The sequence below is a fragment of the Panulirus ornatus genome, chromosome 50, assembly GCF_036320965.1.
Source record: "Panulirus ornatus isolate Po-2019 chromosome 50, ASM3632096v1, whole genome shotgun sequence".
Taxonomy (NCBI): domain Eukaryota; kingdom Metazoa; phylum Arthropoda; class Malacostraca; order Decapoda; family Palinuridae; genus Panulirus; species Panulirus ornatus.
In genome coordinates, this window is record NC_092273.1 from 619,908 (window position 1) to 643,143 (window position 23,236).

Consider the following 23,236-nt stretch of genomic DNA (forward strand, 5'->3'; position numbering starts at 1 on the left):
GATACAGACTATTGTGAGAAGAACCAGAGCAGACCAGGAGTCACAAATTATAATTTCAAATTTTTTAGTTCTCATTCTTTCAAAAGACTGTGCTCCCTTCATTGCCTACTTGCCTACTGTTGTATACAAAATAATACTTTACAGGTATTTACGCAGCAAATGGGAACTTCAGTGAAGGGGGCTAATGGGGAGGTGATAACAAGTAGTGGTGATGTGAGAAGGAGATGGAGTGAGTATTTTGAAGGTTTGTTGAATGTGTTTGAAGATAGAGTGGCAGATATAGGGTGTTTTGGTCGAGGTGGTGTGTAAAGTGAGAGGGTTAGAGAGAATGATTTGGTAAACAGAGAAGAGGTAGTAAAAGCTTTCTGGAAGATGAAAGCTGGCAAAGCAGCGGGTTTGGATGGTATTGCAGTGGAATTTATTACAAAAGGGGGTGACTGTATTGTTAACTGGTTGGTAAGGTTATTTAATGTATGCATGACTCATGGTGAGGTGCCTGAGGATTGGAGGTATGCGTGCATAGTGCCATTGTACAGAGGCAAAGGGGATAAAAGTGGGCGCTCAAATTACAGAGATATAAGTTTGTTGAGTATTCCTGGGAAATTATATGGGAGGGTGTTGAATGAGAGGGTGAAGGCATGTACAGAGCATCAGATTGGGGAAGAGCAGTGTGGTTTCAGAAGTGGTAGAGGATGTGTGGATCAGGTGTTTGCTTTGAAGAATGTATGTGAGAAATACTTAAAAAAGCAAATAGATTTATATGTAGCATTTATGGATCTGGAGAAGGCATATGATAGAGTTGATAGGGATGTTCTGTGGAAGGTATTAAGAATATATGGTGTGGGAGGCAAGTTGTTAGAAGCAGTGAAAAGTTTTTATCGAGGATGTAAGGCATGTGTACGTGTAGGGAGAGAGGAAAGTGATTGGTTCTCAGTGAATGTAGGTTTGCGGCAGGGGTGTGTGATGTCTCCATGGTAGTTTAATTTGTTTATGGATGGTGTTGTTAGGGAGGTGAATGCAAGAGTTTTGGAAAGAGGGGCAAGTATGCAGTCTGTTGTGGATGAGAGAGCTTGGGAAATGAGTCAGTTGTTGTTCGCTGATGATACAGTGCTGGTGGCTGATTCATGTGAGAAACTGCAGAAGCTGGTGACTGAGTTTGATAAAGTGTGTGAAAGAAGAAAGTTAAGAGTATATGTGAATAAGAGCAAGGTTATTAGGTACAGTAGGGTTGAGGGACAAGTCAACTGGGAGTTACGTTTGAATGGAGAAAAACTGGAGGAATTGAAGTGTTTTAGATATCTGGGAGTGGATTTGGCAGTGGATGGAACCATGGAAGCGGAAGTGAATCATAGGGTTGGAGAGGGGGCGAAAGTTCTGGGAGCGTTGAAGAATGTGGAAGTCGAGAACATTATCTCAGAAAGCAAAAATGGGTATGTTTGAAGGAATAGTGGTTCCAACAATGTTATATGGTTGCGAAGCGTGGGCTATAGATAGAGTTGCGCGGAGGAGGGTGGATGTGCTGGAAATGAGATGTTTGAGGACAATATGTGGTGTGAGGTGGTTTGATCGAGTAAGTGATAATAGGGTAAAAGAGATGTGTGGTAATAAAGAGAGTGTGGTTGAGAGAGCAGAAGAGGGTGTTTTGAAATGGTTTGGTCACATGGAGAGAATGAGTGAGGTAAGATTGACCAAGAGGATATATGTGTCAGAGTTGGAGGGAACGAGGAGAAGTGGGAGACCAAATTGGAGGTGGAAAGATGGAGTGAAAAAGATTTTGTGTGATTGGGGCCTGAACATGCAGGAGGGTGAAAGGCATGCAAGGAATAGAGTGAATTGGAATGATGTGGTATACCAGGGTCGACATGCTGTTAATGGATTGAACCAGGGCATGTGAAGTGTCTGGGGTAAACCGTGGAAAGTTGTGTGGGGCCTGGATGTGGAAAGGGAGCTGTAGTTTCGGAGCATTATTACATGAAAGCTAGAGACTGAGTGTGAACGAATGTGGCCTTTGTTGTCTTTTCCTAGCGCTACCTCGCACACATGAGGGGGGGAGGGGGTTGTTATTTCATGTGTGGCGGGGTGGCGATGGGAATGAATAAGGGCAGACAGTATGAATTGTGTACATTTGTATATATATGTATATATCTGTGTGTGTATATATATGTATACATTGAGATATGTAGGTATGTATATGTGGGTGGGTTGGGCCATTCTTTCGTCTGTTTCCTTGCGCTACCTCGCTAACACGGGAGACAGCGACATAGCAAAATAAATAAATAAGTAAATACTATATCTTATACTGTGCAGGTACTTATGCTATTGTGTACATTACTGTATTTCACACACACACACACACACACACACACACACACACACACACACACACACACACACACACACACACACAATGAGAGATGTGTACACTGAAGCACAGGCAGCAGCTAATGCTCTTGGTACTGGTGCAGCCTGAGTCTGGCAAGTAGAGGATTGATGTATTCTACATGATACCACAAGAGAATGTTGCCACATGCTGTGCCACACATGTTGATGAAATCTGATCACAATTCAAATTTTATTCTGAAATCACAGAATTTTTCGTTGCTAATTCACCACCCATGCCTAATATGTTACTGTACAATATCTGGCCAGTGTATGGGATGCTGAACTTGTTTCACAGTTCCCTATATTTTATTTATTGCCTCAAAATTTTGCTTAATATCTTGACAAGTACAAATGAAGAATTATCCTTGGAGGTAGGGGAGAAATAATACTTCCCACATATTCCCTGCATGTCATAAAAGGCATCTGAAAGGGATGGGATTTGGGGGCTAGAAATCTTCCTTTCCGGTTTTTATTTTCCAAAAGAAGGAACAAAGAAGGGGTCGTGAGGATTTTTCTTCTAAGGCTCTGTTCTTGATGCTACCTCACTAACACAGGAAATGTCGAATATGTATGAAAAAAAAGGTTGAAGAATACCTAGAATATGCCAATCCTGCAGAAGAACAGAGTTGTTTCTCTGAACATACAAATACTGCATATACAAAGTGTGTATGAAGACCCGAAGTGGGTAAGATTTAATCTCTCACAAAAATGTATGAAACCTAGAGTTAATTTATTTTATTTTGTTTTTTATTTTTGCTTTGTCGCTGTCTCCCGCGTTTGCGAGGTAGCGCAAGGAAACAGACGAAAGAAATGGCCCAACCCACCCCCATACACATGTATGTACATGCACGTCCACACACGCAAATATACATACCCATACATCTCAATGTACACATATATATACACACACAGACACATACATATATACACATGCACACAATTCACACTGTCTGCCTTTATTCATTCCCTTATCATAGATGTTGATCATATGAATAACTTCTTTCTTTTACCTGGGATGGTATGGGCAAAAGTTTGTCTCTATTGTGGTCATCACTTTAAAGTTAGTAAATAGGTGTATGTGGTCCAATGTATCTTAGTCTAATAACGGTTTTTCTGAAAAACATCTGGCTTTTTAAGCTCATAGGTGTGTATAGTCCAATAAGGAACACTTTTTTATGAATGCTCATTCCATGTAAATGTCCGACTATGCAGTTTCTTGACTCTGTGTATGTACCTAATTTGACTTATATCCTGCTTGGATCACTTTGTAGAAAGATAATGAAAGGATGATTTTCATAAACTTTTGATGATTTCAGAATGTGGTCAAATCTCAGTCAGATGGAATATCAGGTCACTCATACTATGAGCAATACAATATCTCCTCGGGTGCCATCAAGCTTGGAGATTTTGTTTATGTAAGAGGACGGGAATCTGGGAAGAAATCCATCCGACAAATTTGCCAGCTATGGGTCACACCAGAGTAAGATTTTTCCTGTGCCATATGTTATTACCCATAAGTCATGAATAATTCATATTATAAGTGTCCTCTATTCTGCATCACCATCATTTGGCAGTTCCATGTATCTGTCTATCCCTTCATTTTTGTCTTTCCCCAAAAGATATATTCTTAGTTCTCCTTGCTGGGCATTCCTTTAATTTCTCTCTAGTCCCTTTGTGCCACTTTGGCATCCTTCATTCAGCACTATGACTTTTCATCATTAAGTTTCTTTATTATGCAAGTGAGCTTAAGTGGTTTGGTACATCTCATCCAGAAGCTGACCCTTTGACTACTGTACAATTGCTTGGCTGTTAACACCTTTCATTTATCTCATTTATTGAAAATGTGACTCAGTTTGTAGACTCATGGTGGTGCCTTTTAATTGTTTATTGTGTAACTCTTTAAGAACCTACAGCTGTAATACAAGGAGGGAGTTTTACACTCATAGGACTCCATCTCTTCATCATTATCTACTAGCTCACATCTTGTGCATGCTGCCTGCATTAACCATGTCTTCACTCATCTTGCTTAATTTATCCACCATTCATTTATTATAAAAGGACTCCTCCACATCTTTCTTTAGAAGTTTCTTGCTTAACCCCTTAACATCTCGTGATGGATGTTTATAATGCCTTGCCTGCAGTCATCAGAAGCACCATCGAAAGTGCTTTGGAAAAGTTTAGGTGCCTTCGACAAGTATCTACAAAGTGTACCAGACGAGCCAGGCTGTGGGGGCTATATGGGCCTGTTGGCTGCAGCCTCCAACAGCTTGGTCATCCAGCCACCCAATCCAACAGTGTGGGACCAGATTAGGCTGTGTGGGTAGAACAACCTAAAGACTTCGCCAGATGGATGTGCAGAGATAATGATCATCATTAATTGGTATGTTGGTGTAGGTAATATAAACAACAAAACATGAACGTTAACAACTTACTTGACAATCAAGCCTTACCCTCATACTTTTCAGTTCATTTTGCTGAAGCAGCTACAAAATCTCTGTGTGTAATTAGTGATTGAAGTATACTTCTGAATCTTTTACATAACTTCTTGAAATCGTAAAGTTAAATTATTTCTTTCATTCTTTCATTAACTTGAAAAACATGAACATTAAGGGTTGGAAAGCATAACTGAATGAAATGTTTAGAGGCTGATTCAAGTTACATTCTCTGGTCATCCTTTAGCATTTACATGGAACTCAGCTCTTTTGATTATAGTACCATCTCTGTTGCCCTCCTCTGGACCTCCTCTATTAGCTTTTTGTATTTCTTTTGTTGTGATGACCAAACATGAGAAGCATATGCTAATTTTGGTCATATGAATGATGTGAACAGTTCGCTAGATATTTCCTGTTACAGTAAACCTTCGATTTACCTGACTAATAAGGGGAAGTGGTGTCTTTTAATGCTGATAGTGTGTTAAATCAAATGTAACCTATTTCTGTGCCATATTTAAATTCACTCACTTTCTTTTAACTCCTCTATCACTGTAGGGTTAAGTGTGTATTACGATAGTTGGGGAGCAGGCACTTAGCAGCTTGGGAATACTCGCTGGGCAGTTGGAGGCAGAAGTCAGACTGAGATAGAGGTGATGACACCCCTCTCATGTGAATGGATACTTCATTATAATAAAGTGAGGATGGACTACCTGCTTTCATTGCACCACTTACATGGTGCAAAGTAGGATTCATACTTACGCAGGAAAATCCCAAGTTATTGCAAGGCTGCACACCTTCTTCAGGTGATGGGGTCCACCCAAGAAAATCACCCCAGATGGGGAATCAATCTAGACAGCAAGGGAATGAAAGCTTTCTAAAAAAAAATAGGAAATCATTGACCGCATCTCCACAGCCCACTTCCCCCAGTGCAGTGGACATGCCGAAGCAGTGGTAAAGGCAGCCAAGCAAGTGTTTAGGGGCAACACAGGTGTTGGAGGTAGACTGCACAACAGCAAAGCAACTCAGGCTATGCTACAGTATCTCAACATCCCCCTAAGAGAAGGGGATAAGTCACCCACACAGCTGGCAGCAGGAGGACAGTTGCGAGATGGTGTCCCGGCACCCAGGCAATGTTATTTGATAAATCAGCAATGGAGAGCTGCTCTGCAAAACAGGAAGCAGGCCATAGTAGAGAGCCAGGCTTGTGTTTAGGGTAGCCCAACAGGTGACACGGCTACACTGCCCCAGCTGTCCAAGGGCACTGTGTGTGTGCAGAGCGTCACTTCAACAGTGTGTGACAGGTTAGGCATGGTAGTGGAGGCGAAGCTGTATAGACAATACTCAGTGAAGCTGGATGGCAGTGACTGTCTGTTCTTGCAAACTGACATCACCTACGCCCTTGAGTTTCGCAACTTCCCATGACACCTGTGGGTCAAGGGGAGTACCCACCAGCAGTGGTTTCACCCCCAGTTGTGGTGACACACAGCCTCAGATAGCGTGCTGGCACCCTCACCGTGTGAGATACCGTCCCACACACTTACAAGATTGCATTTGTGGTGGCTGCTGTTAAGAGTGAACACTCTAATATGTTATGTCAATTTTGTTCTGCTTGCATGTAGAGGAAGGGTATTGTTGCTGTCAAATTTTAATTCCATTCTATTTTTTCTTGTTTTCTTGTTTTTAGTTTTATTTTTGTTGTAACTAAATGTCACATTTAGTTACAAAAATCTCATGAGGGGGTGAAAGGTTTAGTATGTAGTATGATAGTGTGGTGGTGGGTACCCAGCAGTGTGGGAACACTCAAAAGGCAGTTGGAAGCAGGAGTCAGACTGAGATAGAGGTGATGCCACCCCTCTCCTGTGAAAGGATGCTTCTTTATGATAAAGTGAGGATAGACTACCTGCTTTCATTGCACCTCTTACAATCACTTCATGCCATATTGAATTGTAAGGATTGCAAAATGATTAATGAATAAAGTCACAATTCTGAAGTAACAGAAACACTGTATACCACCCAACTGCAGGATAGCTTGAGGCAAATTGAAACTGATACAAAGGGAGTCTACCCCATGCTACCAAAAACAAGTGGGATATGAAATGCACATGGTGCAGCATCTGAGATTTTTAAATTTTTAAAAATTCATTTTTATATATTTATTGTACTTTATCGCTGTCTCCCACGTTAGCGAGGTAGCACAAGGAAACAAACGAAAGAATGGCCCAACCCACCCACATACACATGTATATACATACACATTCACACACACACACACATACATATATACACATGTACATAATTCATACTTTTTTCTTTCTTCCTTTCATACTGTTTGCCATTTCCCGCATCAGCGAGGTAGCATTAACAACAGAGGATTGGGCCTTTGAGGGAATATCCTCACCTGGCCCCCTTCTCTGTTCCTTCTTTTGGAAAATAAAAAAAAAAATGAAAAAAAAATTCATATGGTCTGCCCTTATTCATTCCCATCGCCACCCCGCCACACATGAAATGAAAACCCCCTCCCCAAATGTGCACGAGGTAGCACTAGGAAAAGGCAACAAAGGCCACATTCGTTCACACTCAGTCTCTAGCTGTCATGTATAATGCACCGAAACCACAGCTCCCTTTCCACAGCCAGGCCCCACAAAACTTTCCATGGTTTACCCCAGATGCTTCACATGCCCTGATCCAATCCATAGACAGCGTGTCGACCCCGGTATGCCACATCGTTCCAATTCACTCTATTCCTTGCACGCCTTTCACCCTCCTGCATGTTCAGGCCTCAATCACTCAGAATCTTTTTCACTCCATCTTTCCACCTCCAGTTTGGTCTTCCACTTCTCGTTCCCTCCACCTCTGACACATATATCCTCTTTGTCAATCTTTCCTCACTCATTCTCTCCATGTGACCAAACCATTTCAAAACACCCTCTTCTGCTCTCTCAACCACACTCATTTTATTATCACACATCTCTCTTACCCTTTCATTACTTACTCGATCAAACCACCTCACACCACATATTGTCCTCAAACATCTCATTTCCAGCACATCCACCCTCCTCTGCACACCTCTATCTATAGCCCACAGCTCGATACCATATAACATTGTTGAAACCACTGTTCCTTCAAACATACCCATTTTTGCTTTCCAAGATAACGTTCTCGACTTCCACACATTTTTCAACACTCCCAGAACTTTCGCCCCCTCCCCCACCTATAATTCAATTGCGCTTCCATGGCTCCATCCACTGCCAAGTCCACTCCCAAATACCTAAAACACTTCACTTCCTCCAGTTTTTCTCCATTCAAACTTACCTCCCAGTTGACTTGCCCCTCAACCCTACTGTACATAAAAATCTTGCTCTTATTTACATTTACTCTCAGCTTTCTTCTTTCACACACTTCACCAAACTCAGTCACCAGCTTTTGCAATTTCTCACTCGAATCAGCCACCAGTGCTGTATCATCAGCGAACCACATATTTTTTTTTTTTTTTTTTTTGCTTTGTCGCTGTCTCCCGCGTTTGCGAGGTAGCGCAAGGAAGCAGACGGAAGAAATGGCCCAACCCACCCCCATACACATGTATATACATACGTCCACACACGCAAATATACATACCTACACAGCTTTCCATGGTTTACCCCAGACGCTTCACATGCCTTGATTCAATCCACTGACAGCACGTCAACCCCGGTATACCACATCGCTCCAGTTCACTCTATTCCTTGCCCTCCTTTCACCCTCCTGCATGTTCAGGCCCCGATCACACAAAATCTTTTTCACTCCATCTTTCCACCTCCAATTTGGTCTCCCTCTTCTCCTCGTTCCCTCCACCTCCGACACATATATCCTCTTGGTCAATCTTTCCTCACTCATTCTCTCCATGTGACCAAACCATTTCAAAACACCCTCTTCTGCTCTCTCAACCACGCTCTTTTTATTTCCACACATCTCTCTTACCCTTACGTTACTTACTCGATCAAACCACCTCACACCACACATTGTCCTCAAACATCTCATTTCCAGCACATCCATCCCCCTGCGCACAACTCTATCCATAGTCCACGCCTCGCAACCATACAACATTGTTGGAACCACTATTCCTTCAAACATACCCATTTTTGCTTTCGGAGATAATGTTCTCGACTTCCACACATTCTTCAAGGCTCCCAGAATTTTTGCCCCCTCCCCCACCCTATGATCCACTTCCGCTTCCATGTTTCCATCCGCTGCCAGATCCACTCCCAGATATCTAAAACACTTCACTTCCTCCAGTTTTTCTCCATTCAAACTCACCTCCCAATTGACTTGACCCTCAACCCTACTGTACCTAATAACCTTGCTCTTATTCACATTTACTCTTAACTTTCTTCTTTCACACACTTTACCAAACTCAGTCACCAGCTTCTGCAGTTTCTCACATGAATCAGCCACCATCGCTGTATCATCAGCGAACAACAACTGACTCACTTCCCAAGCTCTCTCATCCCCAACAGACTTCATACTTGCCCCTCTTTACAAAACTCTTGCATTCACCTCCCTAACAACCCCATCCATAAACAAATTAAACAACCATGGAGACATCACACACCCCTGCCGCAAAACCTACATTCACTGAGAACCAATCACTTTCCTCTCTTCCTACACGTACACATGCCTTACATCCTCGATGAAAACTTTTCACTGCTTCCAACAACTTGCCTCCCACACCATATATTCTTAATACCTTCCACAGAGCATCTCTATCAACTCTATCATATGCCTTCTCCAGATCCATAAATGCTACATACAAATCCATTTGCTTTTCTAGGTATTTCTCACATACATTCTTCAAAGCAAACACCTGATTCACACATCCTCTCCCACATTTGAAACCACACTGCTCTTCCCCAATCTGATGCTCTGTACATGCCTTCACCCTCTCAATCAATACCCTCCCATATAATATATATATATATATATTATATATAAATAAATTTTTCAGAAAAGAAGAGTGAATGTTGGGGTGAAGAGGGTGGTGAGAGTAAGTGAGCTTGGGAAGGAGACTTGTGTGAGGAAGTACCAGGAGAGACTGAGTACAGAATGGAAAAAGGTGAGAACAATGGAAGTAAGGGGAGTGGGGGAGGAATGGGATGTATTTAGGGAATCAGTGATGGATTGTGCAAAAGATGCTTGTGGCATGAGAAGAGTGGGAGGTGGGTTGATTAGAAAGGGTAGTGAGTGGTGGGATGAAGAAGTAAGAGTATTAGTGAAAGAGAAGAGAGAGGCATTTGGACGATTTTTGCAGGGAAAAAATGAAATTGAGTGGGAGACGTATAAAAGAAAGAGACAGGAGGTCAAGAAAAAGGTGCAAGAGGTGAAAAAAAGGGCAAATGAGAGTTGGGGTGAGAGAGTATCATTAAATTTTAGGGAGAATAAAAAGATGTTCTGGAAGGAGGTAAATAAAGTGCGTAAGACAAGGGAGCAAATGGGAACTTCAGTGAAGGGCGCAAATGGGGAGGTGATAACAAGTAGTGGTGATGTGAGAAGGAGATGGAGTGAGTATTTTGAAGGTTTGTTGAATGTGTTTGATGATAGAGTGGCAGATATAGGGTGTTTTGGTCGAGGTGGTGTGCAAAGTGCATGGGTTAGGGAAAATGATTTGGTAAACAGAGAAGAGGTAGTAAAAGCTTTGCGGAAGATGCAAGCTGGCAAGGCAGCAGGTTTGGATGGTATTGCAGTGGAATTTATTAAAAAAGGGGGTGACTGTATAGTTGACTGGTTGGTAAGGTTATTTAATGTATGTATGACTCATGGTGAGGTGCCTGAGGATTGGCGGAATGCGTGCATAGTGCCATTGTACAAAGGCAAAGGGAATAAGAGTGAGTGCTCAAATTACAGAGGTATAAGTTTGTTGAGTATTCCTGGCAAATTATATGGGAGGGTATTGATTGAGAGGGTGAAGGCATGTACAGAGCATCAGATTGGGGAAGAGCAGTGTGGTTTCAGAAGTGGTAGAGGATGTGTGGATCAGGTGTTTGCTTTGAAGAATGTATGTGAGAAATACTTAGAAAAGCAAATGGATTTGTATGTAGCATTTATGGATCTGGAGAAGGCATATGATAGAGTTGATAGAGATGCTCTGTGGAAGGTATTAAGAATATATGGTGTGAGAGGCAAGTTGTTAGAAGCAGTGAAAAGTTTTTATCGAGGAGGTAAGGCATGTGTACGTGTAGGAAGAGAGGAAAGTGATTGGTTCTCAGTGAATGTAGGTTTGCTGCAGGGGTGTGTGATGTCTCCATGGTTGTTTAATTTGTTTATGGATGGGGTTGTTAGGGAGGTGAATGCAAGAGTTTTGGAAAGAGGGGCAAGTATGAAGTCTGTTGGGGATGAGAGAGCTTGGGAAGTGAGTCGGTTGTTGTTCGCTGATGATACAGCGCTGGTGGCTGATTCATGTGAGAAAGTGCAGAAGCTGGTGACTGAGTTTGGTAAAGTATGTGAAAGAAGAAAGTTAAGAGTAAATGTGAATAAGAGCAAGGTTATTAGGTACAGTAGGGTTGAGGGTCAATTCATTTGGGAGGTGAGTTTGAATGGAGAAAAACTGGAGGAAGTGAAGTGTTTTAGATATCTGGGAGTGGATCTGGCAGCGGATGGAACCATGGAAGCGGAAGTGGATCATAGGGTGGGGGAGGGGGCGAAAATTCTGGGAGCCTTGAAGAATGCTTGGAAGTCGAGAACATTATCTCGGAAAGCAAAAATGGGTATGTTTGAAGGAATAGTGGTTCCAACAATGTTGTATGGTTGCGAGGCGTGGACTATGGATAGAGCTGTGCGCAGGAGGATGGATGTGCTGGAAATGAGATGTTTGAGGACAATGTGTGGTGTGAGGTGGTTTGATCGAGTAAGTAACGTAAGGGTAAGAGAGATGTGTGGAAATAAAATGAGCGTGGTTGAGAGAGCAGAAGAGGGTGTTTTGAAATGGTTTGGTCACATGGAGAGAATGAGTGAGGAAAGATTGACCAAGAGGATATATGTGTCGGAGGTGGAGGGAACGAGGAGAAGAGGGAGACCAAATTGGAGGTGGAAAGATGGAGTGAAAAAGATTTTGTGTGATCGGGGCCTGAACATGCAGGAGGGTGTAAGGAGGGCAAGGAATAGAGTGAATTGAAGCGATGTGGTATACCGGGGTTGACGTGCTGTCAGTGGATTGAATCAAGGCATGTGAAGCGTCTGGGGTAAACCATGGAAAGCTGTGTAGGTATGTATATTTGCGTGTGTGGACGTTTGTATATACATGCGTATGGGATAAAAAATATATATATATATATATATATATATATATATATATATATATATATATATCTTTCTTTCTTTCAAACTATTCACCATTTCCCGCATTAGCGAGGTAGCGTTAAGAACAGAGGACTGGGCCTTTGAGGGAATACCCTCACCTGGCGCAATTCTCTGTTCCCTCTTTTGGAAAATTAAAAAAAAAAAAAAAAAAAAAACGAGAGGGGAGGATTTCCAGCCCTTGCTCCCTCCCCTTTTAGTCACCTTCTACGACACGCAGGGAATACGTGGGAAGTATTCTTTCTCCCCTATCCCCAGGGAAATATATATATATATATATATATATATATATATATATATATATATATATATATATATATATGTATATATATATATATATATTTTTTTTTGCTTTGTCGCTGTCTCCCACGTTTGCGAGGTAGCACAAGGAAATGAAAGAAAATGGCCCAACCCACCCCCATACACATGTATATACATACGCCCACACACGCAAATATACATACCTACACAGCATTCCATGGTTTACCCCAGACGCTTCACATGCCTTGATTCAATCCACTGACAGCACGTCAACCCCGATATACCACATTGCTCCAATTCACTCTATTCCTTGCCCTCCTTTCACCCTCCTGCATGTTCAGGCCCCGATCACACAAAATCTTTTTCACTCCATCTTTCCACCTCCAATTTGGTCTCCCTCTTCTCCTCGTTCCCTCCACCTCCGACACATATATCCTCTTGGTCAATCTTTCCTCACTCATTCTCTCCATGTGCCCAAACCATTTCAAAACACCCTCTTCTGCTCTCTCAACCACGCTCTTTTTATTTCCACACATCTCTCTTACCCTTATGTTACTTACTCGATCAAACCACCTCACACCACACATTGTCCTCAAACATCTCATTTCCAGCACATCCATCCTCCTGCGCACCACTCTATCCATAGCCCACGCCTCACAGCCATATAACATTGTTGGAACCACTATTCCTTCAAACATACCCATTTTGCTTTCCAAGATAATGTTCTCAACTTCCACACATTCTTCAAGGCTCCCAGAATTTTCGCCCCCTCCCCCACCCTATGATCCACTTCCGCTTCCATGGTTCCATCCGCTGCCAGATCCACTCCCAGATATCTAAAACACTTCACTTCCTCCAGTTTTTCTCCATTCAAACTCACCTCCCAAATGAATTGACCCTCAACCCTACTGTACCTAATAACCTTGCTCTTATTCACATTTACTCTTAGCTTTTTCCTTTCACACACTTTACCAAACTCAGTCACCAGCTTCTGCAGTTTCTCACATGCATCAGCCACCAGCGCTGTATCATCAGCGAACAACAACTGACTCACTCCCCAAGCTCTCTCATCCCCAACAGACTTCATACTTGCCCCTCTTTCCAAAACTCTTGCATTCACCTCCCTAACAACCCCATCCATAAACAAATTAAACAACCATGGAGACAACACACACCCCTGCCGCAAACCTACATTCACTGAGAACCAATCATTTTCCTCTCTTCCTACACGTACACATGCCTTACATCCTCGATAAAAACTTTTCACTGCTTCTAACAACTTGCCTCCCACACTATATATTCTTAATACCTTCCACAGAGCATCTCTATCAACTCTTATCATATGCCTTCTCCAGATCCATAAATGCTACATACAAATCCATTTGCTTTTCTAAGTATTTCTCACATACATTCTTCAAAGCAAACACCTGATCCACACATCCTCTACCACTTCTGAAACCACACTGCTCTTCCCCAATCTGATGCTCTGTACATGCCTTCACCCTCTCAGTCAATACCCTCCCATATAATTTACCAGGAATACTCAACAAACTTATACCTCTGTAATTTGAGCACTCACTCTTATCCCCTTTGCCTTTGTACAATGGCACTATGCACGCATTCCGCCAATCCTCAGGCACCTCACCATGAGTCATACATACATTAAATAACCTTACCAACCAGTCAACAATACAGTCACCCCCTTTTTTGATAAATTCCACTGCAATACCATTCAAACCTGCTGCCTTGCCGGCTTTCATCTTCCGCAAAGCTTTTACTACCTCTTCTCTGTTTACCAAATCATTTTCCCTAACCCTCTCACTTTGCACCCCACCTCGACCAAAACACCCTATATCTGCCACTCTATCATCAAACACATTCAACAAACCTTCAAAATACTCACTCCATCTCCTTCTCACATCACCACTACTTGTTATCACCTCCCCATTTGCGCCCTTCACTGAAGTTCCCATTTGCTCCCTTGTCTTACGCACTTTATTTACCTCCTTCCAGAACATCTTTTTATTTTCCCTAAAATTTAATGATACTCTCTCACCCCAACTCTCATTTGCCCTTTTTTTTCACCTCTTGCACCTTTCTCTTGACCTCCTGTCTCTTTCTTTTATACATCTCCCACTCAATTTCATTTTTTCCCTGCAAAAATCGTCCAAATGCCTCTCTCTTCTCTTTCACTAATACTCTTACTTCTTAATCCCACCACTCACTACCCTTTCTAATCAACCCATCTCCCACTCTTCTCATGCCACAAGCATCTTTTGCGCAATCCATCACTGATTCCCTAAATACATCCCATTCCTCCCCCACTCCCCTTACTTCCATTGTTCTCACCTTTTTCCATTCTGTACTCAGTCTCTCCTGGTACTTCCTCACACAAGTCTCCTTCCCAAGCTCACTTACTCTCACCACCCTCTTCACCCCAACATTCACTCTTCTTTTCTGAAAACCCATACAAATCTTCACCTTAGCCTCCACAAGATAATGATCAGATATCCCTCCAGTTGCACCTCTCAGCACATTAACATCCAAAAGTCTCTCTTTCGCGTGCCTGTCCATTAACACGTAATCCAATAACGCTCTCTGGCCATCTCTCCTACTTACATAAGTATACTTATGTATATATATATATATATATATATATATATATATATATATATATATATAAGGGCAAATGAGAGTTGGGGTGAGAGAGTATCATTAAATTTTAGGGAGAATAAAAAGATGTTCTGGAAGGAGGTAAATAAAGTGCATAAGACAAGGGAGCAAATGGGAACTTCAGTGAAGGGCGCAAATGGGGAGGTGATAACAAGTAGTGGTGATGTGAGAAGGAGATGGAGTGAGTATTTTGAAGGTTTGTTGAATGTGTTTGATGATAGAGTGGCAGATATAGGGTGTTTTGGTCGAGGTGGTGTGCAAAGTGCGAGGGTTAGGGAAAATGATTTGGTAAACAGAGAAGAGGTAGTAAAAGCTTTGCGGAAGATGAAAGCCGGCAAGGCAGCAGGTTTGGATGGTATTGCAGTGGAATTTATTAAAAAAGGGGGTGACTGTATTGTTGACTGGTTGGTAAGGTTATTTAATGTATGTATGACTCATGGTGAGGTGCCTGAGGATTGGCGGAATGCATGCATAGTGCCATTGTACAAAGGCAAAGGGGATAAGAGTGAGTGCTCAAATTACAGAGGTATAAGTTTGTTGAGTATTCCTGGCAAATTGTATGGGAGGGTATTGATTGAGAGGGTGAAGGCATGTACAGAGCATCAGATTGGGGAAGAGCAGTGTGGTTTCAGAAGTGGTAGAAGATGTGTGGATCAGGTGTTTGCTTTGAAGAATGTATGTTAGGAATACTTAGAAAAGCAAATGGATTTGTATGTAGCATTTATGGATCTGGAGAAGGCATATGATAGAGTTGATAGAGATGCTCTGTGGAAGGTATTAAGAATATATGGTGTGGGAGGCAAGTTGTTAGAAGCAGTGAAAAGTTTTTATCGAGGATGTAAGGCATGTGTACGTGTAGGAAGAGAGGAAAGTGATTGGTTCTCAGTGAATGTAGGTTTGCGGCAGGGGTGTGTGATGTCTCCATGGTTGTTTAATTTGTTTATGGATGGGGTTGTTAGGGAGGTGAATGCAAGAGTTTTGGAAAGAGGGGCAAGGATGAAGTCTGTTGTGGATGAGAGAGCTTGGGAAGTGAGTCAGTTGTTGTTCGCTGATGTTACAGCGCTGGTGGCTGATTCATGTGAGAAACTGCAGAAGCTGGTGACTGAGTTTGGTAAAGTGTGTGAAAGAAGAAAGTTAAGGGTAAATGTGAATAAGAGCAAGGTTATTAGGTACAGTAGGGTTGAGGGTCAAAAAAAGTCAATTGGGAGGTGAGTTTGAATGGAGAAAAACTGGAGGAAGTGAAGTGTTTTAGATATCTGGGAGTGGATCTGGCAGCGGATGGAAACATGGAAGCGGAAGTGGATCATAGGTTAGGGGAGGGGGCGAAAATTCTGGGAGCCTTGAAGAATGTGTGGAAGTCGAGAACATTATCTCGGAAAGCAAAAATGGGTATGTTTGAAGGAATAGTGGTTCCAACAATGTTGTATGGTTGCGAGGCGTGGACTATGGATAGAGTTGTGCACAGGAGGATGGATGTGCTGGAAATGAGATGTTTGAGGACAGTGTGTGGTGTGAGGTGGTTTGATCGAGTAAGTAACGTAAGGGTAAGAGAGATGTGTGGAAATAAAAAGAGCGTGGTTGAGAGAGCAGAAGAGGGTGTTTTGAAATGGTTTGGTCACATGGAGAGAATGAGTGAGGAAAGATTGACCAAGAGGATATATGTGTCGGAGGTGGAGGGAACGAGGAGAAGAGGGAGACCAAATTGGAGGTGGAAAGATGGAGTGAAAAAGATTTTGTGTGATCGGGGCCTGAACATGCAGGAGGGTGAAAGGAGGGCAAGGAATAGAGTGAATTGGAGCGATGTGGTATACCGGGGTTGACGTGCTGTCAGTGGATTGAATCAAGGCATGTGAAGCGTCTGGGGTAAACCATGGAAAACTGTGTAGGTATGTATATTTGCGTGTGTGGACGTATGTATATACATGTGTATGGGGGTGGGTTGGGCCATTTCTTTCGTCTGTTTCCTTGCGCTACCTCGCAAATGCGGGAGACAGCAACAAAGCAAAAAAAAATATATATATATATATATATATATATCTTTTCTTTTTTTCTTTTAAACTATTCGCCATTTCCCACGTTAGCGAGGTAGCATTAAGAACAGAGGACTGGGCCTTTGAGGGAATACCCTGACCTGGCCCAATTCTCTGTTCCTTCTTTTGGAAAAAAGAAAAAAAAAAAAAACGAGAGGGGAGGATTTCCAGCCCCCCGCTCCCTCCCCTTTTAGTCGCCTTCTACGACACACAGGGAATACGTGGGAAGTATTCTTAATCCCCTATCCCCAGGGATAATATGTATATATATATATATATATATATATATATATATATATATATATATATATACACACACACACACACACCAATACATGCACGTATACATATCAATATATACGCATACACATACATATTCATACACATACAAAGGCATACACATATATACACATGTATATATTCATATTTACTTGCCTTCATCCATTCCTTGTGCTACCCCACCCCACAGGAAACAACATCGCTACCCCCTGCTTCAGTAAGGTAGCTCCAGGAAAAGGGACAAAAAAGGGCACATTCGATCACTCTGTCTCTAGCTGTCATGTGTAATGCACCAAAACCACAGCTCCCTATCTACATCCAGGCCCCAGACGCCTTTCCATGGTTCACCCAAGATGTTTCATATATTACCACTTTTAAAACACTGAGAATATATACATATATTTTACACTGTTATGAGTACACACATGCACACACTACTCAAGACTGAGTTTATGAAAATCAAGTTCATTACAATTACTAGGATACCTTTCTTAGATAAATCCTAGCATAGGTAGTAGTTGGTAGGCAGCCAATGACTAGGAAGGTATATTACCAGTACTACCTGCCTGGGTATCAGGAGGGTCAGTGACATCTGCTTGGTGAGCCAGCACTTCACTGGTTGTCAAGATGCACGCCTCTGACCCAAGTAGCTGTCTTTTCTTTCTGCCTCACAAACATGTGGACTACTAGCATTCTGTCCACAAATGTACAATCTCTCCTTGTCATATGTAACACATGACAACACTTAACTCACACAGCTCATTCTTCATATCTCTGGTTTTTCCTGTGGTGAGCTCCGTGCACTATCCCTGCCTTTTGGCAAATAAGTTGGAGCAGTAGACAGAAATAGTATGTAGGAACATTTAGGCAGGGGCATTAAGAATAAGTATTAGGGAGAAGTAGTTGGTAGGAGCATTAAATGGAAGTCAGTAGGAATATCAGGTAGTAGTCTCAGCAAACACTCCACTAGAGTTGCCCTCTGACAGTGGGCTGTTTAGGGTGAGGCACTGAAGGATAAGAAACAGCAGTGGAATTCACTTATGGTGACTCTGTTGTTGTGGCCACCCCTTTGAGGGAGTTCCATTTGGAACAGGCATCAGAGATATAGATAGATAGATAGACACATCCTAATTTCACAAATTCTCTTTATCACTGTCTATATCTATATATCTATCTACATATCTGACACCTGTTCCTCCATGAACTCCCTCAAGGTGCTGCCTATGGTAAAACAGTCTCCATAGTTAGTGAACTCAGTGCCAATTCTTAGCCATTAGTGCCTCACCTTCAACAGGCCAATGGCAGAAGGCAACTCTATTGCAACATTTCCAGAGACTCATTCCTAAACTCCTACTGACAACTTCTACCTAATGTGTCTGCCTAATGTTCTTGCTTTGTATGTTAAATTCATATTTGTGTTAATTTGTAAACTATGCAGCAGTTATTTTGGATGTGTGTGTGAGGTGGTCCACAGCTGCTGCCTTTTCACTTTAACACATTTATATTCTAAGAGGGAAGATTACTGAATATATATTCATAACGTCTCCGTTAACCCTATATACATAAAACATTAACACCATTTGCGGTACTTATTTTGGGTGTTATTTTTCCTGAAAGTGAAGTTGATTAGGCAACAGATTCTTTAATATGCACTGTGTGGCTCCTGAATGGCAAGGAAGTTGAAATAAGGTACTCTCACTGTTCTTGCCATATTATGTAACTCAGAACCACAGCATTTATGTCAAGTCTTGGTATTTGATACATAATTGTTTAACTTCAAGTTTATTTAACCCCACTGTAGCAGGTGATGTTACCTAACGTTAATTCATACGGTAGAAGGCGGGCAGCATTACTTAACGTTGGACCATTTTGCGTTGTAATTATTTTTTTGAATTTTGGAAATGTGGCATCACTGTCATCTGCTATCATGACCTCTGTTTGCCCATTCCTGTAGACAGCTACCCCTGCTCGCCCATCCGTGGTCAGTGTCAGTATTAGCTGTTATCTAACTTTCGTACAGTAGTAGGAGGGAAACATTATGTAATGTTGGGCCATTTTGCATCGTATTTGTGTGGTGAAATTGGGTGAATTGGCATCTCTGACTTGTACTATCATGCTCTCTGTTTGGGTATGCCAGTAAACAGCCACCCATGCCCTCCAGCTGGGGTCAACATCATTATTAGCCGAGGCAATTGAAGGTGAAGATAGGTCACGCTCTCTCATGCCTAGTACCACACATAGTGACTGGCAGCCTTTTCTCCTGCCTAGCACCTAATGTAGTGATACAGCCTGACTAAGTGTTATGCCATCTGTTTGCCGGAAAGTTCCCAGAGTGAAAGGAAGACACGTGTTCACAACACCTAGGAAATTTTCACCTCAACTCCTAGACACATCAACCAAATTTCACTTTGCTCTAGATCTAGCAGATGATGATTTTGAATCATTTGGTTATGAGGAGGATGGAGACAGTGATGAGAGTCAGCTTGCAATTGATGAAGTAGTGAATGAATATGTACCAGAAAGTGAACATGAGTGATGATCCTAGCAGTGAAAGTGGTGGAGAGGGTGGTGGTGTGAGTTTGTGTGCAGAAGGTATAAGGTCACGAAAGTCAGGTGGTCATATTTCACAGCGTGGTGTGAGGTTTCAGAGACAAGGCAAAGATACCACACAAGCACAGGCAACTGTTGCTGCATCTCAATCCTTTGTGTGGATGATAAAACCATGCAATTACCTGCCACAGACTGTGGATTTTGACAGGAATGACTAGGGAATAACAGTTGATTTCCCAGTGAGTGATGCAGAAGTGGAGGATGAATTACCTTATTACCTAGCATTCTTTGACAGGGAAGTAATGACTTTATTGTTGAAGAAACTAACAGTTTCTATGTATACAAGTCTTGGAGATACTCTGCTCAACAGACTGGCAAATGGAAGAAGTTTCCTGATACATCTATTCCAGAGATGCATGTCTACCTAGCCCAAACTACACTTGTGAGCGATGTAAAGAAACGTATAATGAAGGAATACTGGACTCAGAATGATGTGACTTCTCTAGCTACTTTTAGCAAATACTTGCATAGGGACCAATTTGTCCATCTACTGCATTATCTGCATTTCACAGATAACAATTGTCCAAATAGCCAGGACAGACTGTAGAAAATAAGGATTCTGTTTGTGATGTTGAAGGCAAAGTTTGTGAAATTCTTTCGACCTTTCTGGAACCTGGTGACTGATGAAAGCTTGGTGCTTTTCAGGGGACAAGTTATTTTCACCAGTATATTTCTTCTAAGAGGCATTGCTATGGAATCAAATTCATTGTCCTCTATAACTGTGAAACTGGGTGCATCCTTGATATGCGAGTGTACACAGCCAGTGACATGGATATTCTGAAAGTGTCTAAGAATGACCAGCTAGGATTTAGTGGGTACATAGTGAAAAAAATTATGTCACCATTCCTAGATAAAAACATATGCTATATACAGACAGTTACAACACATCAGCAAACCTTGCAAAATTCCTCCTGGACCATAACGCTGGCTTATGTGGTGCAATAAGGTTATAAAGAAAGAACATGCCAACATTCTTCAACACTAGAGTATGCTATGACATGCAATTCAAAGTGTCTGAAGATAACATCTTGGTTGGTCCATGGATGGAGCATATAAACTTGTGTATCTGTAAGGGTGTATCATTATTCTTTTGAAGAAGACTTTATAAGGACTAATTAAGACTTTTGAGGACTAATTGAGATGAACAAATCCCTGAATCTTGCTTTCAGTTTTCCTTTTGTGTAGTGAATCATTTTCTGGTTAAGTAAAGGTTTTAGTGTTCATAGTTCTTACACTAGTTCCCTTACCATCAAGACTAACTTTTCTCCCTCATATATTGACCTTACTCATTTTGGAAAAAGATTAAAGAATTTATACTCCATACTTCTGAATGCCAGAAGGCAGCAAAAAGGCTGGACTTTATAAGAATGAATTCCATCTCATGAGGGAATTCTTTTTGCAATAGGTGTACCTAAACTTCAGCAAACCATGTACAAGCCTTTTTGTAATCATCACATGTAGATTAGAAAGATGATAGAAATGGCTGAGATAGGTATCTTTACACATTAAATGCTTAGTAGTAATGGGCCAGAACATTATGTGAAATGTGATTTTGGCTAACTGCCACATGAGATAATAAAGATTAATTTGAAAAGAAAAATGTTGCCCAAAACATTCAGGTATGGTAAGTAGGTCTATCTGTCTATCTATATCTGTGACGACCTTTCCCTCCTGGAACTCCCTCGAGGAAGTAGACTCGGGAATAGTCTTCATAACAAGTGAAATCCAGTACCACTTCTTTGCCTCTAGTGCCTAACCTTTAACATGCCATTGGCGGAGGGCAATTCTAATGCCCTGTTTGCAAAGGCTCCTACCTAATCTTTTTACTAACTACTTATACCTAATGATCCTTTCTAATGTTTATACCTATTACTTCTACCTAATGCTCCTGCCTAAATGTTTATACCTATTAACTCTGTCTATTGCTCCTACCATTTTGCCAAGAGGCATGGGTACTCCATAGTCCTCACCCCAGGAAAATTTAGAGTTACAAAGAATCATCTCTCTGAGTTAAGTGGTGTCAAGTACTATGTGTAACAAGAGTAGATTGTGTATTTGTGGGCAGAATGCCAGTGGTCCATGTGTGGATGAGGCAGCAAGAAAAGACAGCTATCTAGGTTAGAAAAATGTAGCTTGACGACCACTGAAGGGCTGGCTCACTACACAGTTGTCACTAACCCTCCCACTAACTGTGGGCAGTACTTGTAATATACCTCCTTGGTCATTGGCTACCTACCAACTGCTACTGACCATGGTAAGCAGATAAGTTAACTAAAGAGAGAGAGAAATGGAGAAAAGGGAAATGTATTGGTGGGTATAATGTTTTGGATGATGCTTTTGTTTTATGTATGTGGGTGTAGGAATTAAGATGTCTCGGAAAGTAAACTAAATAGTGCTTTTTAGTTAGTAATCTTACATGTGATTTTTTTCTTTTTACTGGTATAGTAATATTGTTGCGTATGTTCTTCTGCTGATGTTCTTGAAAACAGATCACTAATATCACAGTCAAACATGTGGCAATCCTTCACTCATGATAGTCAGATTTTTTTTATAGAAAACTTAAAATTATCCACTCATTGAGTCTGGAAAAAAATTTACAAATCTGCTAATGTTCTCCAGACTGTATGATGTATGGAGTTGTGATCATTAGATATCTGCATGTTTTAAGATTTAAAATGTATCTATAGTTTCCTTGATTGTGTTTATCCCCAGAGGAACAGCTTACTTCATGGGTACAGTGTATAAGATTGCGGCACAAAACAATCCTAATGGAGAGCACCTCTTCTACAAGCAAGAAGTTTACCTCACTGCTGGTGTGGAAACTTTGCCCATGTCTGACATCACTGGCCGTTGTGTTGTTCTGGACCTCAAAGATTATTGCTCTTGTGAGTTTTTTCTTTTTTTCCACACAGAAATGAAATGAAAATGAAAGGTAAATAAACAAAGAGATAGCATGAAAAAATGGAGAACTGAAGTTTGTGTGAGTTGACACAATTGGTTTGATTGTGGATTTATTGGTGTTAGAATTTTTATTTGTATTTCAATTTCAGGATTCCTCTTCTATGAAGAATAGGAATTCCAAAAGAAGAAAAAGTGGATCTCTTTGAATTAAGTATAGGTTTCTGACAATATAAGCACAGGTCCATGATTATGGAATTAAGTATAGGTTCATGATATTTTGAAGTAAGATAGGTTCTTGACATTATAGAATTAAGTGGCAGTTTCATAACCAGTGAGGTAAGG

At 41.4% G+C, this 23,236-nt stretch overlaps 1 protein-coding gene and 1 pseudogene across 6 annotated transcripts in view; both read left to right on the plus strand.

Moving 5' to 3' along the window:
- polybromo (protein) overlaps positions 1-23,236 on the plus strand; it is a 471,093-nt gene that overhangs the window by 294,562 nt on the left and 153,295 nt on the right. For all 6 annotated transcript variants that reach the window (XM_071691025.1, XM_071691026.1, XM_071691024.1 and 3 more), the window contains exons 22-23: positions 3,699-3,862; positions 22,706-22,878. In XM_071691025.1, coding sequence (XP_071547126.1) covers positions 3,699-3,862; positions 22,706-22,878 — 337 coding nt within the window. The remainder of the gene's footprint in view (positions 1-3,698; positions 3,863-22,705; positions 22,879-23,236) is intronic.
- LOC139764463 (uncharacterized) lies at positions 10,434-21,070 on the plus strand (annotated as a pseudogene).